The 16,426-nt window shown below is 45.9% G+C and overlaps 1 protein-coding gene across 2 annotated transcripts in view; it reads left to right on the forward strand.

Annotated features, from left to right (window-relative positions):
• LOC134944515 (uncharacterized) overlaps positions 1 to 16,426 on the forward strand; it is a 463,054-nt gene that overhangs the window by 38,368 nt on the left and 408,260 nt on the right. For both annotated transcript variants that reach the window (XM_063933135.1, XM_063933136.1), the window contains exon 5: positions 2,330 to 2,432. In XM_063933135.1, the coding sequence (XP_063789205.1) occupies positions 2,330 to 2,432 (103 nt within the window). The remainder of the gene's footprint in view (positions 1 to 2,329; positions 2,433 to 16,426) is intronic.

Here is a 16,426-nt window from a genome sequence, read left to right on the forward strand (position 1 = left end):
AGATTAATCAGTTTCACATTGGCCATCTTGGATTCAAAATGAGGATGCTTCTTCCCTGGGACTCGGCTGCAATTCTAGGAGAAGACAACAGTAGATGGGTAGCCTAAGTCCGCGGGGGCAGTAGTCTATGTTTCAGAAGGGGGTGGTAGTCTATGGTCTAGACTCTAGAGGGAGGGGCTGTAGTCTATGTTCTGTGGGGGAATTATATATGTCCCTTGGGAAGGGGTAGTCTATGTCATGGGTGGACCTGGAGGCAGTCTATGTTCCAGACAGGGACAGCAGTCTATGTTCCAGAGATGTGGGGCTAGTCTATGTCCAGGGGGCATAGTTTATGCTCCGGGGGAATAGGGCTAATCTATGTATTGCACGCTCCTAGCCTAGCCTCTGAACACACCAATGAATAGGTATGCAATATGATTTTGGGGAGATTTAATGATTTTTAGATAGACCAATTGATTTTATTTAGCTCAACCCTTTTACACCTAAATAACACACACGCTTAGGATGTCACATTGCCATAGAGACACCAGATGCCTCAGGTACTGGAGGCACCAAAGCAGCAGTGCACACGCAACAAGGGTCATGGTTGCAGAATCACAGGGGGCGTGGTTATAACACCCCCCTGCAGTCCCAGATACCTATACCTACATCCCTCTACCCCTGATCATGACAATCAACATAGATTCCAGAAGAGCAAGTTTCAGGCCTCTCAAGACATGTCTAGATTACAACCTGTACTAAATAAAGCAGCCACATCTCCAGAGGGATTCAGTATGATTGTCGGGGAATGGATAGCCGGCATCCCGCCCACCAGAATACCGGCAGTGGGGCGAGCGCAAAGAGTCCCCTTGCAGGCTTGGTGCTCACCACAGGATCTATTCCCACTCTATGGGTGTCGTGGGCACCCACGAATGGGAATAGTTCTGTTGCACCGAGATTCCTGCTGGCGGCATTGTCGACGTCGATATCCTGACTGACGGAATCCCATCAGCCGGCAAATTGAACGCATCACCTCCAGAGAGCTTGACACACTTACTATATGTGTGCAGATTCTTGTTGAAGGTAACTGGTGCTTTTATGCTCCCGATTCGCAATTTTCAAAAGCTGGACCTACAAGTTTTAAGTGTTTAAATTACACCTTGCTTTACTGATTGTCAAAATCAGGCCCTAAATGCGTACCAAGAAAGCAACTTTCAAAAGCCAAGCTCTACCATAAATTTTCTTTGTGCTTTGTACCCTATGTACCAATTGAAAATAACAGCCCTAACATAACCACTTTGGAAGACAAAGAAAGTCACAAATTAGTAAATTCAAGAATGTGACATTGCTCAATCATATATAACTGTTGGAAACATTCAGTAACAAGACTACACATGCGTCCACAGGACACAACAGGATCGACATCACAACACCATGCTGGGACATGATCTTTCAAAGACTTCTACCCGGCTTTTGTAAATGTCATACAAAATGTAGTTGCTTTCTACTGTTCTTTAAATGTACTTAAATTTGTCCAGTAGAGAATAGCACAGAACAGTTGGTTAAAGGTCTGCACATCACATCACTCCCACTTGAAAGGATGGGGGTCATTCCGAGTTGTTCGCTCGTTATTTTTTTGTCGCAACAGAGCGATTAGTCGCTAATGCGCATGCGCAATGTCCGCAGTGCGACTGCGCCAAGTAAATTTGCTATGCAGTTAGGTATTTTACTCACGGCATTACGAGGTTTTTTCTTTGTTCTGGTGATCGTAGTGTGATTGACAGGAAGTGGGTGTTTCTGGGCGGAAACAGGTCGTTTTATGGGTGTGTGCGAAAAAACGCTACCGTTTCTGGGAAAAAGGCGGGAGTGGCTGGAGAAACGGAGGAGTGTCTGGCCGAACGCTGGGTGTGTTTGTGACGTCAAACCAGGAACGAAACTGACTGAACTGATCGCAGATGCCGAGTAAGTGTGGAGCTACTCAGAAACTGCTAAGAAGTGTCTATTCGCAATTTTGCTAATCTTTCGTTTGCAATTTTGATAAGCTAAGATTAACTCCCAGTAGGCGGCGGCTTAGCGTGTGCAATGCCGCTAAAAGCAGCTAGCGAGCGAACAACTCGGAATGAGGGCCGATGTTTTAATGGTTCATTATGTTGGATGCAAAATAAAGAACAAGCACACATGATAGGACTTTGCAGAAGGTCATGGACATCTTCCTTTAACAGTATGTCCAACATGTAGAGCAGTTTTATTTATTTAGTAGTGATGCAGAGACTTTGTGTGATTGCTATAGGCAATTTTAAATGTAGTGCGCAATTATTGTACAGCTTCTGGTATTCATTCTCTCTAACAGTTTTACCGGCATCCAAGAGGCGAGAGTGGCTTTTTCTGCATATGAACATCTCGACCAGAAGGGGGTGAGGACGGAGACCAATATCTTGCTGAAAATTGTCAAGGTAGGATGCGTTTAATGCTAAAGGACATAATTAGGTTAAGGCTGGATGATTTGTGTTATACCTAGCCACAATGTATGTGTGTATGTGTAAATATATATATATATATATATATATATATATACATACATAGTGGGGCAAAAAATTATTTGGACAACCACTGATTGTGCAAGTTGACCCACTTAAAAAGATGAGAGAGGTCTGTAATTTCCATCATAGGTACACTTCAACTGTGAGAAACAGAATCTGGAAAAAAAAAAACAGGAAATCACATTGTATGATTTTTAAACAATTTACTTGTATATTCTTGTGGAAAATAAATATTTGGACACCTACCAAGCAGCAAGTTTTCTGGCTCTCGCAGACCTGTTACTTCTTCTTTAAGAAACTCTTCTATCCTCCACTCGTTACCTGCATAGGTGTGCGCAGCACATTTTATTAGGGGGTGCACCGTCGGAGGGTGTGTCTAGCACCGCCTTTTGGGCGTGTCTAGAACCATCTATTGACGGTCAACGCAATATAAAATATCCACCTTTGTACCAATCCTAATAAAGCAGATACATTGTCAGATGTTGTGGTGTGCACCAAACAAACACCCCTGATGGCACTCACTGCAATTACACTGCTCCTCCTCAGCCTGGTCTGGCTCCCCCTCTCTTTCCCCTGCAAGCTGTAGCAGCTTACTTACAAGTCAGCCACTCACTGACACTGACAGTCGCAGACTAGTACTGCTGCTGCTGGAAAAACGAGTGACGTGTCAATGTTGCTGCCGACCGCCTGCCAGTATTGAATTTGTCTTCCTAAGAGGAAAGCTGGCTGCATGCTGATCCTCATCTGTGGCTGGAGTTGGCATAGCATAGAAGGAGAGAGGTGGGCATGTGGCGGGTGGGCGTGCGAGCAGCATGATGTAAATCACATCACGCTGTTTTTGTACATGGAGGTGGAGCCGGGAGTTTGAAAGCCGGTGGCAGTGGCACCCTTGATTAACCAAGGCGTCCGGTCAGTAATGCAGTCCTGACAGGGTGCAGCGCAGAGGGGACAGTAATCAGCCTGCTCTGCAATTGCTGCATCAGGCATGTGAGATCAGGGTGCCAGACATTAGGGGGTGCCTGTGCGCACCAGGCACCCCCCCTGCGCACACCTATGGTTACCTGTATTAATGGCACATGTTTGAATTGGTTATCTGTATAAAAGACACCTGTCCACACCCTCAAACAGTCAGACTGCTACCTCTCCACCATGGCCAAGACCAGAGAGCTGTTTAAGGACACCAGGGACAAAATTGTAGAGCTTCACAAGGCTGGGATGAGCTACTCGACAATAGGCAAGCAGCTTGGTGAGAAGAAATCAACTGTTGGCGCAATTATTAAAAAATGGAAGAAATACAAGATCTCACCTCGTGGGGTATCAATGATCTTGAGAACAGTGAGGAATCAGCCCAGAACTACATGGGGGGACCTGGTCAATTACCTCAAGAGAGCTGGGACCACAGTCACAAAGGTTACCATTAGTGACACACTACGTCGTCATGGATTGAAATCCTGCAGCGCCTGAAAGGTCCCCCTGCTTAAGCCAGCACATGTCCAGGTCCGTCTAAAGTTTGCCAGTGACCATCTGGATGATCCAGAGGAGGATCGGGAGAATGTAATGTGGTCAGATGAGAGCAAAATCTAACTTTTTGGTATAAACTCCACTCGCCATGTTTGGAGGGAGAAGAATGATGAATGGCATACCAAGAACACCATACCCACTGTGAAGCATGGGGGTGGAAACATCATGCTTTTGGGCTGCTTTTCTGCAAAGGGGACAGGACGACTGATCCGTATTAAGGAGATGATGAGGGCCATGTATCGTGAGATTTTGGGCAAAAACCTCCTTCCCTCAGTAAGAGCATTGAAGATGGAATGTGGCTGGGTCTTCCAGCATGATAATGACCCCAAACACACCGCCAGGGCAACTAAGGAGTGGCTCCGTAAGAAGCATTTCAAGGTCCTGGAGTGACCTAGCCAGTCTCCAGACCTCAACCCAATAGAAATCTGTGGAGGGAGTTGAAAGTCTGTGTTGCCCGGTGACAGCCCCAAAATATGACAGATCAAGAGAAGATCTGCATGGAAGAGTGGGCCAAATACCTGCTACAGTGTGTGCAAACCTGGTGAAGAACACAGGAAACGTTTGATCTCTGTAATTGCCAACCGAGGTTATATTACATAGTATTGAGTTAAACTTTTTGATTGTCCAAATATTTATTTTCCGCAAGAATATACAAATAGATTGTTTAAAAATCATACAATTTGATTTCCTAGCTTTTTTTTTCAGATTCTGTCTCTCACAGTTGAAGTGTACCTAGAGCCGGCCCTAACTAATGTGATGCCCTAGGCAAGATTTTGTCTGGTGCCCCCTAGCATTACAGCTAGTTCCGCCTCTAAACCTGCATACCTTTACCAGCACCCCTCACCCATAGCAGTCCTTATTTTGGTGTTCCTACCCTCTATATTATAAATAGGAACAAAAAGGGGTGTGTTTTTGCTGGCAAGGGGCATGGCCACACAATAGTACCCCCAATTCAAATTACGCCACACAGTACTGCAACTTTATTCACATTTTATCCTTCGATAGTGTATCTTATTCACGTTACATCACACAGTAGTACCACTTATAAACGTTACTCCTCACATTAGTGCCCCTTATTCACATTACATCACACTGAATTGCTTCTTATTCACATTACACCACACCATATTGCTCCTTATTCACATTACACCACACCATATTGCTCTTTATTCACATTAGACCACACAGTAGTGCTCTTTCTATACGTTACGCCACACAGTAGAGCACCTTATACACATAATGCCACACATTAGTAATGCATTTATACACATAATCCCACACAGTAATGCCCCTTACATATATGACACACATTATTAATGTCCTCATAAACATAATGCGCCTTACACATATGCCGAACACTATTGCACAACCAACCCACTCACACACAGCACTCACACGTCCACCAACACTGTGACCTCCGCCTCTGCTTGGATACAGATGTGTCCTCATACATCTTGCCTCAATATGCCATGCAGCAGGAGATGCCTGGCCAGAGTCAGCTGGCAGCTATGCTTTTATCTGCCCCTTTTTTTTAATGAAAATGCATCTTATTTGCATTGCTATGTGGCTAGGATGCACAAGCAGCTGCTGCTGATTAAAATGATATGTGGCATGCCTATATTCTGTGTGCGAATGTGGCTGTATCTGTATCCGAAATGCTACACAGAGAATATAGGCATGCCACATATCATTTTAATCAGCAGAAGCTGCTTGTGCCCCTAGGCATACCAAATGCCCTAGGCAATTGCCTAGTTTGCCTATGCCTATGGCCGACTCTGAGTGTACCTATGATGAGAATTACAGACCTCTCTCATCTTTTTTAATTGGGTCAACTTGCACAATCGGTGGCTATCCAAATACTTTCTTGCCCCACTGTGTGTGTGTATATACATATATATATATATACATTGTGAAATAAGCACTGGGAAAAGTTCTGAACGGGAGATACATATGTCAGAATTCTGACCTATATGATTTAAACCCGAAAGGAAAATGTCTGTTTCAGCAAACAGACTTGGTTAGAGTTTGGGCTTTAGTAAAAGCCGGTTAAGGGTTCCTGGGAGTTTGGATGGAGAGAGAGGATGGGCTCCATCCATTAGGCCCATTTCGGGTCTTCAGCCTGAGCGCAGGCTAATTAGTAAGTGCACCTGTAAGGGGCTGATATAAGCTGTGTCAGGGCTTCACTCGGGGTCTCACTACCTGGGAAAACGGGCAGCAGGCTTGTGATAAGACACTGTGATTTACTGACCATGAGTACTGTGTATACAGTATGCCTATGTTTGTGATAGAAACATTAGGCAGGAATCTGTATTGTTTAGTTAGTGCCCAGACGGACTAGGATTTATTTTCTGTACACCAAAATAAACCCTGCTGCAGTCAGTTGTCTTCAGACCATCATAGCGGAGTTAAGACTTTTCCTACCGACAGAACACTGTGAGGTCTATGCTACAGAAGCAGGGTGAATATAGCACAATTGAGCATTTACAGCTTCAAAAACTGGCCATCCCTATGAGAAAAGCATGTCTGTTTGTGGCCTTGGGGGACCTAAAGCAACTGTGACAAAGGGCTTAATCCAGCGATGTGCTGCTGAGCAATTTTTATTTGTACTACGCATGAGCCAGAGTCGTACATGTGACAATTGATTAATGCCAGCTGAAGCAGTGAGGATGTTTTCTCATAGGTAGTGACTGAGGGAGGTAACAAGTGGTAGGTTCTCAAAATCGGATGTGTTGCAAGCGTTTTCTGGACATGTGACTGCGTGTACTGTCCCAGTGTCTTACCTTGTCAGATCTGCGATTGCAGTAGAGCTGGCATTTTAATCAGGCCCAAAGTTACAGCTCCCATGGCAGAGCATGGAGCAACCACAGGCTGGACACCCACCTTAAACAAATCACATAAAACCTTCCCAAGAGTGTTCCAGGAGACATATAGAAGGACCTGCTACCAAGTGACCGATTATTCTGTTTTCTAATGAGAACAAAAATGAACTCTTTGGCCTCAACATAAGATGCTACCTTTGGTGCAAGCCCAGCACTGCGCAACATCCGAGTAGCTACAGTAAATGTGCTTCTACCTCTAGGGGAGTGATTGCTTACTGTATGTAATTATTCTCCGTATTAATTAGTAATAAAGAAAAAGCTTTAAAGTTGACTAGTTGAATACTAATGTGTATGTTTTAGTTATACACAGGTTGTACCCAGGCTGCATGTGCAAAGTGTTGTATACAGTGTCTGAGCGGAGGAATGAAGGTTACACACCTGTGTATGTGTACGGGTGTACAAATAGTTCTTGTGTGCTATAAGAAACAGGTGCACCTCTGCAGTTTGTCCGGGCAACAGATGAGTCTTAAGGCGAGACATAATGCAGTCTGTGTTTTTTTTTAAAGGGGCAATCATTTACAAGACTAAACCATGCCTTGTAAGGGATTGCCCCTTTAAAAAAACATGCAAATTCGTCCGGCATTCCGCACGGCCGCCAAACTCGAACTTTACTTCATCCCGGCCTCAGTGTTCTCGCAGTCACTGCTGGTGCAGCTGGTACTGCCCATGTGTAGTCTACACTTACTGTTGTCTGATACCGGTGAATGTTGTGTTACAACAGGAATGTGATTTTCTATTAATTGTGGTGTTCAGTGGGCTCTTTATTAAGCTACACATTGTGGATGTATGAAGATGATTTTAATTTACAGTAAACATTACATGCAGGGGTTTCAACTAGAGATGAGCGGGTTCGGTTCCTCGGAATCCGAACCCGCCCGAACTTCAGGTTTTTTTACACGGGGCCGAGCGACTCGGATCTTCCCGCCTTGCTCGGTTAACCTGAGCGCGCCCGAACGTCATCATCCCGCTGTCGGATTCTCGCGAGGCTCGTATTCTATCGCGAGACTCGGATTCTATATAAGGAGCCGCGCGTCGCCGCCATTTTCACACGTGCATTGAGATTGATAGGGAGAGGCACGGCGACCTTAAGGGTTGTATGTTTTGTTTTTTTATTGCATGCAAGCACTTTATGCATTCATTTATGCACTGTTACTAGGCGCCTGTTGGTACCCGCAGCCTAACTTGTTTTTTGTTCAGTCCTCTCCGTTTAGACTAGAGTACTAGAGAGAGACACAAATTTTGGGGAGCATATTATTAGGAGGAGTACTACTTGCTGCTGATAGTGTGACCAGTGACCACCAGTTTAATTAATCCGTTCTCTGCCTGATAAAAAACGATACACAGTGTGACACAGTCACATACCATATCTGTGCTCAGCCCAGTGTGCTGCATCATATGTAATACTGTATATCATTATCTGACTGTGCTGAGTGCTCACTGCTCACACAGCTTAATTGTGGGGGAGACTGGGGAGCAGTTATAGCAGGAGTACATATTTTAAGTACAGTGCACACTTTTGCTGCCAGAGTGCCACTGCCAGTGTGACTGACCAGTGACCACTGACCACCAGTATTGTGATTGTCTGCTGACCACCAGTATATTGTGATTGTCTGCCTGAAAAAGTTAAACACTCATCGTGTGGTGTTTTTATAAACGCATTCTGCAGACAGTGTCCAGCAGGTCCGTCATTACATAATATATACCTGTCCGGCTGCAGTACTAGTGTGATATATATATATATTTTAATTTTATCTCATTATCATCCAGTCTATATTAGCAGCAGACACAGTACGGTAGTCCACGGCTGTAGCTACCTCTGTGTCGGCAGTCGCTCGTCCATCCATAATTGTATACCACCTACCCGTGGTTTTTTTTTTTTCTATCTTCTTGATACTAGTAGCTTACTTTAGGAGTCTGCAGTGCTGACAGACAGTGTCCAGCAGGTCCGTCATTACATAATATATACCTGTCCGGCTGCAGTACTAGTGTGATATATATATATATTTTAATTTTATCTCATTATCATCCAGTCTATATTAGCAGCAGACACAGTACGGTAGTCCACGGCTGTAGCTACCTCTGTGTCGGCAGTCGCTCGTCATCCATAAGTATACTAGTATCCATCCATCTCCATTGTTTACCTGAGGTGCCTTTTAGTTGTGCCTATTAAAATATGGAGAACAAAAATGTTGAGGTTCCAAAAATAGGGAAAGATCAAGATCGACTTCCACCTCGTGCTGAAGCTGCTGCCACTAGTCATGGCCGAGACGATGAAATGCCAGCAACGTCGTCTGCCAAGGCCGATGCCCAATGTCATAGTACAGAGCATGTAAAATCCAAAACACCAAATATCAGTAAAAAAAGGACTCAAAAATCTAAAATAAAATTGTCGGAGGAGAAGCGTAAACTTGCCAATATGCCATTTACCACACGGAGTGGCAAGGAACGGCTGAGGCCCTGGCCTATGTTCATGGCTAGTGGTTCAGCTTCAGAGATTAATTGCTTCTTTTTTGGTGGGGGTCCAAACCAACCCGTCATTTCAGTCACAGTCGTGTGGCAGACCCTGTCACTGAAATGATGGGTTGGTTAAAGTGTGCATGTCCTGTTTATACAACATAAGGGTGGGTGGGAGGGCCCAAGGACAATTCCATCTTGCACCTCTTTTTTCTTTCATTTTTCTTTGCGTCATGTGCTGTTTGGGGAGTATTTTTTTGAAGGGCCATCCTGCGTGACACTGCAGTGCCACTCCTAGATGGGCCAGGTGTTTGTGTCGGCCACTAGGGTCAAAAATCTAAAATAAAATTGTCGGAGGAGAAGCGTAAACTTGCCAATATGCCATTTACCACACGGAGTGGCAAGGAACGGCTGAGGCCCTGGCCTATGTTCATGGCTAGTGGTTCAGCTTCACATGAGGATGGAAGCACTCAGCCTCCCGCTAGAAAAATGAAAAGACTCAAGCTGGCAAAAGCACAGCAAAGAACTGTGCGTTCTTCGAAATCCCAAATCCACAAGGAGAGTCCAATTGTGTCGGTTGCGATGCCTGACCTTCCCAACACTGGACGTAAAGAGCATGCGCCTTCCACCATTTGCACGCCCCCTGCAAGTGCTGGAAGGAGCACCCGCAGTCCAGTTCCTGATAGTCAGATTGAAGATGTCAGTGTTGAAGTACACCAGGATGAGGAGGATATGGGTGTTGCTGGCGCTGGGGAGGAAATTGACAAGGAGGATTCTGATGGTGAGGTGGTTTGTTTAAGTCAGGCACCCGGGGAGACACCTGTTGTCCGTGGGAGGAATATGGCCATTGACATGCCTGGTGAAAATACCAAAAAAATCAGCTCTTCGGTGTGGAAGTATTTCAACAGAAATGCGGACAACATTTGTCAAGCCGTGTGTTGCCTTTGTCAAGCTGTAATAAGTAGGGGTAAGGACGTTAACCACCTCGGAACATCCTCCCTTATACGTCACCTGCAGCGCATTCATAATAAGTCAGTGACAAGTTCAAAAACTTTGGGCGACAGCGGAAGCAGTCCACTGACCAGTAAATCCCTTCCTCTTGTAACCAAGCTCACGCAAACCACCCCACCAACTCCCTCAGTGTCAATTTCCTCCTTCCCCAGGAATGCCAATAGTCCTGCAGGCCATGTCACTGGCAATTCTGACGAGTCCTCTCCTGCCTGGGATTCCTCCGATGCATCCTTTGCGTGTAACGCCTACTGCTGCTGGCGCTGCTGTTGTTGCTGCTGGGAGTCGATGGTCATCCCAGAGGGGAAGTCGGAAGACCACTTGTACTACTTCCAGTAAGCAATTGACTGTCCAACAGTCCTTTGCGAGGAAGATGAAATATCACAGCAGTCATCCTGTTGCAAAGCGGATAACTGAGGCCTTGACAACTATGTTGGTGTTAGACGTGCGTCCGGTATCCGCCGTTAGTTCACAGAGAACTAGACAATTTCTTGAGGTAGTGTGCCCCCGTTACCAAATACCATCTAGGTTCCACTTCTCTAGGCAGGCGATACCGAGAATGTACACGGACGTCAGAAAAAGACTCACCAGTGTCCTAAAAAATGCAGTTGTACCCAATGTCCACTTAACCACGGACATGTGGACAAGTGGAGCAGGGCAGGGTCAGGACTATATGACTGTGACAGCCCACTGGGTAGATGTATGGACTCCCGCCGCAAGAACAGCAGCGGCGGCACCAGTAGCAGCATCTCGCAAACGCCAACTCTTTCCTAGGCAGGCTACGCTTTGTATCACCGGTTTCCAGAATACGCACACAGCTGAAAACCTCTTACGGCAACTGAGGAAGATCATCACGGAATGGCTTACCCCAATTGGACTCTCCTGTGGATTTGTGGCATCGGACAACGCCAGCAATATTGTGTGTGCATTAAATATGGGCAAATTCCAGCACGTCCCATGTTTTGCACATACCTTGAATTTGGTGGTGCAGAATTATTTAAAAAACGAGAGGGGCGTGCAAGAGATGCTGTCGGTGGCCAGAAGAATTGCGGGACACTTTCGGCGTACAGGCACCACGTACAGAAGACTGGAGCACCACCAAAAACGCCTGAACCTGCCCTGCCATCATCTGAAGCAAGAAGTGGTAACGAGGTGGAATTCAACTCTATATATGCTTCAGAGGTTGGAGGAGCAGCAAAAGGCCATTCAAGCCTATACAATTGAGCACGATATAGGAGGTGGAATGCACCTGTCTCAAGCGCAGTGGAGAATGATTTCAACGTTGTGCAAGGTTCTGCTGCCCTTTGAACTTGCCACACGTGAAGTCAGTTCAGACACTGCCAGCCTGAGTCAGGTCATTCCCCTCATCAGGCTTTTGCAGAAGAAGCTGGAGACATTGAAGGAGGAGCTAACACAGAGCGATTCCGCTAGGCATGTGGGACTTGTGGTTGGAGCCCTTAATTCGCTTAACAAGGATTCACGGGTGGTCAATCTGTTGAAATCAGAGCACTACATTTTGGCCACCGTGCTCGATCCTAGATTTAAAACCTACCTTGGATCTCTCTTTCCGGCACACACAAGTCTGCTGGGGTTCAAAGACCTGCTGGTGAGAAAATTGTCAAGTCAAGCGGAACGCGACCTGTCAACATCTCCTCCTTCACATTCTCCCGCAACTGGGGGTGCGAGGAAAAGGCTCAGAATTCCGAGCCCACCCGCTGGCGGTGATGCAGGGCAGTCTGGAGCGACTGCTGATGCTGACATGTGGTCCGGACTGAAGGACCTGCCAACGATTACGGATACGGACATGTCGTCTACTGGCACTGCATATGATTCTCTCCCCATTGAAAGAATGGTGGAGGATTATATGAGTGACCGCATCCAAGTAGGCACGTCAGACAGTCCGTACTTATACTGGCAGGAAAAAGAGGCAATTTGGAGGCCCTTGCACAAACTGGCTTTATTCTACCTAAGTTGCCCTCCCACAAGTGTGTACTCCGAAAGAGTGTTTAGTGCCGCTGCTCACCTTGTCAGCAATCGGCGTACGAGGTTACTTCCAGAAAATGTGGAGAAGATGATGTTCATTAAAATGAATTATAATCAATTCCTCCGTGGAAACATTGACCAGCAGCAATTGCCTCCACAAAGTACACAGGGAGCTGAGATGGTGGATTCCAGTGGGGACGAATTGATAATCTGTGAGGAGGGGGATGTACACGGTGATATATCGGAGGATGATGATGAGGTGGACATCTTGCCTCTGTAGAGCCAGTTTGTGCAAGGAGAGATTAATTGCTTCTTTTTTGGTGGGGGTCCAAACCAACCCATCATTTCAGTCACAGTCGTGTGGCAGACCCTGTCACTCAAATGATGGGTTGGTTAAAGTGTGCATGTCCTGTTTATACAACATAAGGGTGGGTGGGAGGGCCCAAGGACAATTCCATCTTGCACCTCTTTTTTCTTTCATTTTTCTTTGCGTCATGTGCTGTTTGGGGAGTATTTTTTTGAAGGGCCATCCTGCGTGACACTGCAGTGCCACTCCTAGATGGGCCAGGTGTTTGTGTCGGCCACTAGGGTCGCTTATCTTACTCACACAGCTACATCATTGCGCCTCTTTTTTTCTTTGCGTCATGTGCTGTTTGGGGAGTGTTTTTTGGAAGGGCCATCCTGCGTGACACTGCAGTGCCACTCCTAGATGGGCCAGGTGTTTGTGTCGGCCACTAGGGTCGCTTATCTTGCTCACACAGCTACCTCATTGCGCCTCTTTTTTTCTTTGCGTCATGTGCTGTTTGGGGAGTGTTTCTTGGAAGGGCCATCCTGCGTGACACTGCAGTGCCACTCCTAGATGGGCCAGGTGTTTGTGTCGGCCACTAGGGTCGCTTAGCTTACTCACACAGCTACCTCATTGCGCCTCTTTTTTTCTTTGCGTCATGTGCTGTTTGGGGAGTGTTTTTTGGAAGGGCCATCCTGCGTGACACTGCAGTGCCACTCCTAGATGGGCCAGGTGTTTGTGTCGGCCACTAGGGTCGCTTAGCTTAGTCATCCAGCGACCTCGGTGCAAATTTTAGGACTAAAAATAATATTGTGAGGTGTGAGGTGTTCAGAATAGACTGAAAATGAGTGGAAATTATGGTTTTTGAGGTTAATAATACTTTGGGATCAAAATGACCCCCAAATTCTATGATTTAAGCTGTTTTTTAGTGTTTTTTGAAAAAAACACCCGAATCCAAAACACACCCGAATCCGACAAAAAAAATTCGGTGAGGTTTTGCCAAAACGCGGTCGAACCCAAAACACGGCCGCGGAACCGAACACAAAACCAAAACACAAAACCCGAAAAATTTCAAGTGCACATCTCTAGTTTCAACTAGAGATTCCTGCTCACCAAAGAATAATTCCCAGTGTCAGGCTATGGCAGTAATATTTGATCACCCATGGCTAGCTGAATTATATGAGCGGATATATAATATATCCCCTCATATAATTCTGCTAGCCATGGATGAAGTGGTAGGCACACACCTAGGGTCAGTTTTATCACAGGCAAATCTATGTGGTCACTTAGGGCACCACTGTTTAAGAAAGACTGGAAAGACTGAATGGGGTCAATTTATTTAGCCGTGCTGGGGACAAATTGCTGTTGCAAAGCCCTGGAAAAGCCAGCGGTGGCAACTCCTCTCACCCCTCCCTCATGGCCTGATTTCACCCCAGACTCCCTGATGTGTGTACACAGCTCTGTGGGATTGCAAACAAAACTCAGTGAGTTCAGAGCATATAGCCGCACTAACTTGAAAGGACTCGCAGGGGTAAAGTTAATTGAAATGACACCATTAAGTAATTTTATTTCCCTCTGCTAAGGCCGTAGAGACATGGCGAGCCCATGTAGCCCAGGAGACGTGGGGAAGTGGCTGACTATGCCCCATCTGGGTGTATATTTCATTCCAATGGGGCACAGCGTGGACACAACATGGCGGTGGTGGGGGTAATGAGAAATGTCAATAATAGGCAGCCGTGCTGCCCCCTCCATTTCCACCCTGGGTGGAAGCACCATTCCCTTCACCCTTGGTACAGTAGGTGCTAGAATTATGAGTAACAATATAAATACCTCAGTAAATATATGGCAGTATGTACATAAAAATCAAAGTCTTGCAAATGAGTTTGGTCTGTTATATAGCTGGACACTATAATTCAATATGCTGCATTATCAGAACTCTTTTTGTCCTGCTGTAGAGGCCTTAACGAGTAATGAATATGGGACTTATTCCTGCGCAAAGACATTCAATACATTTTGGTGTTTGGGCATCGGTACCCAGAACTGTTCTTCTTCAAAATGGGGGCATGTGACCCTCCATTTTGAAGGTGTGATGGGTCCAGGGTCTGCGTAATTGGACGCAGACTTTCTGAACATGGGTGTTCGGATGCAATGACCAGCCTGAGTGAGCTTCAACTTACACAGGCTGGCCAGTGCCTATAAACATTGGGAATCGCAACTGATGGTTACAATGGTTGCGATGGTGATCCCAAGTTGCGTCCTCAGACATCGCAAATGCATGCCTGAGGCAACTGTCTCCTACAGACACCTCTTGCTACATTAGATTTTTAAATACACCAATTTGTACACCCGCTTCCTTGTGGATGTGCAATTCCTTACAAACATGAACAAAAAATGGAAAGCTACAAACTGTTAATGAGAGACAACCATCGGAGTGGGAAGATTTTCAGCAGTTTGCAGTCATATTGATAAGTGTCGAAGACGGTTACAAATTTGCTTCCCTAAATATTTTCCTGGTAATAAAGTGTTCTGGTGGGGGAATACCCTCCTGTAGTTGAGAGGGGTTGAAGTCAGTAGCATATCCATAATGGGTGCAATGCATGGGGGGGTGCAGGGAGGGCCCCACACTGCATATCCTGCATTCAGTACCGACTTAATAGTGTACCCTCTCATCCATCCTTTGCCGGTAGTACCATCTTCCGCGTGATATTTTCAGATAGCGGGAGCTGTCACAGGTGATAGTAAAGAGACTGGCTCCATGCCCAAGCATTCTCCTCCATCTGTGCATGTGCCATTTTCCAAAAGTATCCCATAGCTGGCTAAAGGTGGCAGGGATGCTGCTTTGGCCCCTCCCACCACCTCTGGGTGGAGGAACGAGAGGCAGCTTTGGGTGAGATAAAAGGTGGCAGAGATGAGTGGGCAGTTCTCAGCTCCATTTGTTCACCACTGGATTTTTCTCAATTTTATTTTTGGAAATTACTAATTTATTATTTGCATATTCTAAACATGAATCAGCTAAACCTGCATTATTTTTTTATGGCTGTGATGCAATGAGGTCTGGAACTAGAGTGAGCAACAGTGGTAGCTGGGTTACAAGATGGGCGTTAGGGGTAGACTGGGACAGTATGCTTTAATGCAGAACGGGATAAAAAATAATAATAGGAATTTGATACCTACCAGTAATTCCTTTTCTTGTAGTGCGTAGTGGGGAACTGTACTTTTAGTACCATGGGGTTATAGATCGTGTCCAATGGAGGCTGGCACTTTAAAAACCTTTAGTGTGTGTATGTGTGTGCTGGCTCCTCCCCTCTATGCCCCTCCTACCAGACTTAGTCTAGGAAACTGTGCCCGAGGAGACGGACATATCACGAGAGAAGAAAACAGGTACAACAGCTGTGAGGCACTTAGCCAACATACAACCATAACTGAAAAAGGAGGGGGCTAACCAGAACAGAGGGTAGCAACACCAACCTAACCAGGATAGTAAAGCTATCGCAACAACATAAGGGGACAGCAATGGCGGGCCAACCAAACACTTCCTCAGGTAAGCAGGAATCGAAGCACTGAGCTGGGCGCCCAGTATCCACTACGGACTACGAGAAATGGAATTACCGGTAGGTATCAAATTCCTATTTTCTCTTACGTCCTAGTGGATACTGGGGAACTGTACTTTTAGTACCATGGGGAAGTCCCAAAGCTCCCAAATGGGTGGGAGAGTGCTGAAACCCCTGTAAAAGCACCTGACCAAACTGAAAGTCCTCCTTGGCCAAGGTATCAAA

Source organism: Pseudophryne corroboree, chromosome 7, assembly GCF_028390025.1.
Source record: "Pseudophryne corroboree isolate aPseCor3 chromosome 7, aPseCor3.hap2, whole genome shotgun sequence".
NCBI lineage: Eukaryota > Metazoa > Chordata > Amphibia > Anura > Myobatrachidae > Pseudophryne > Pseudophryne corroboree.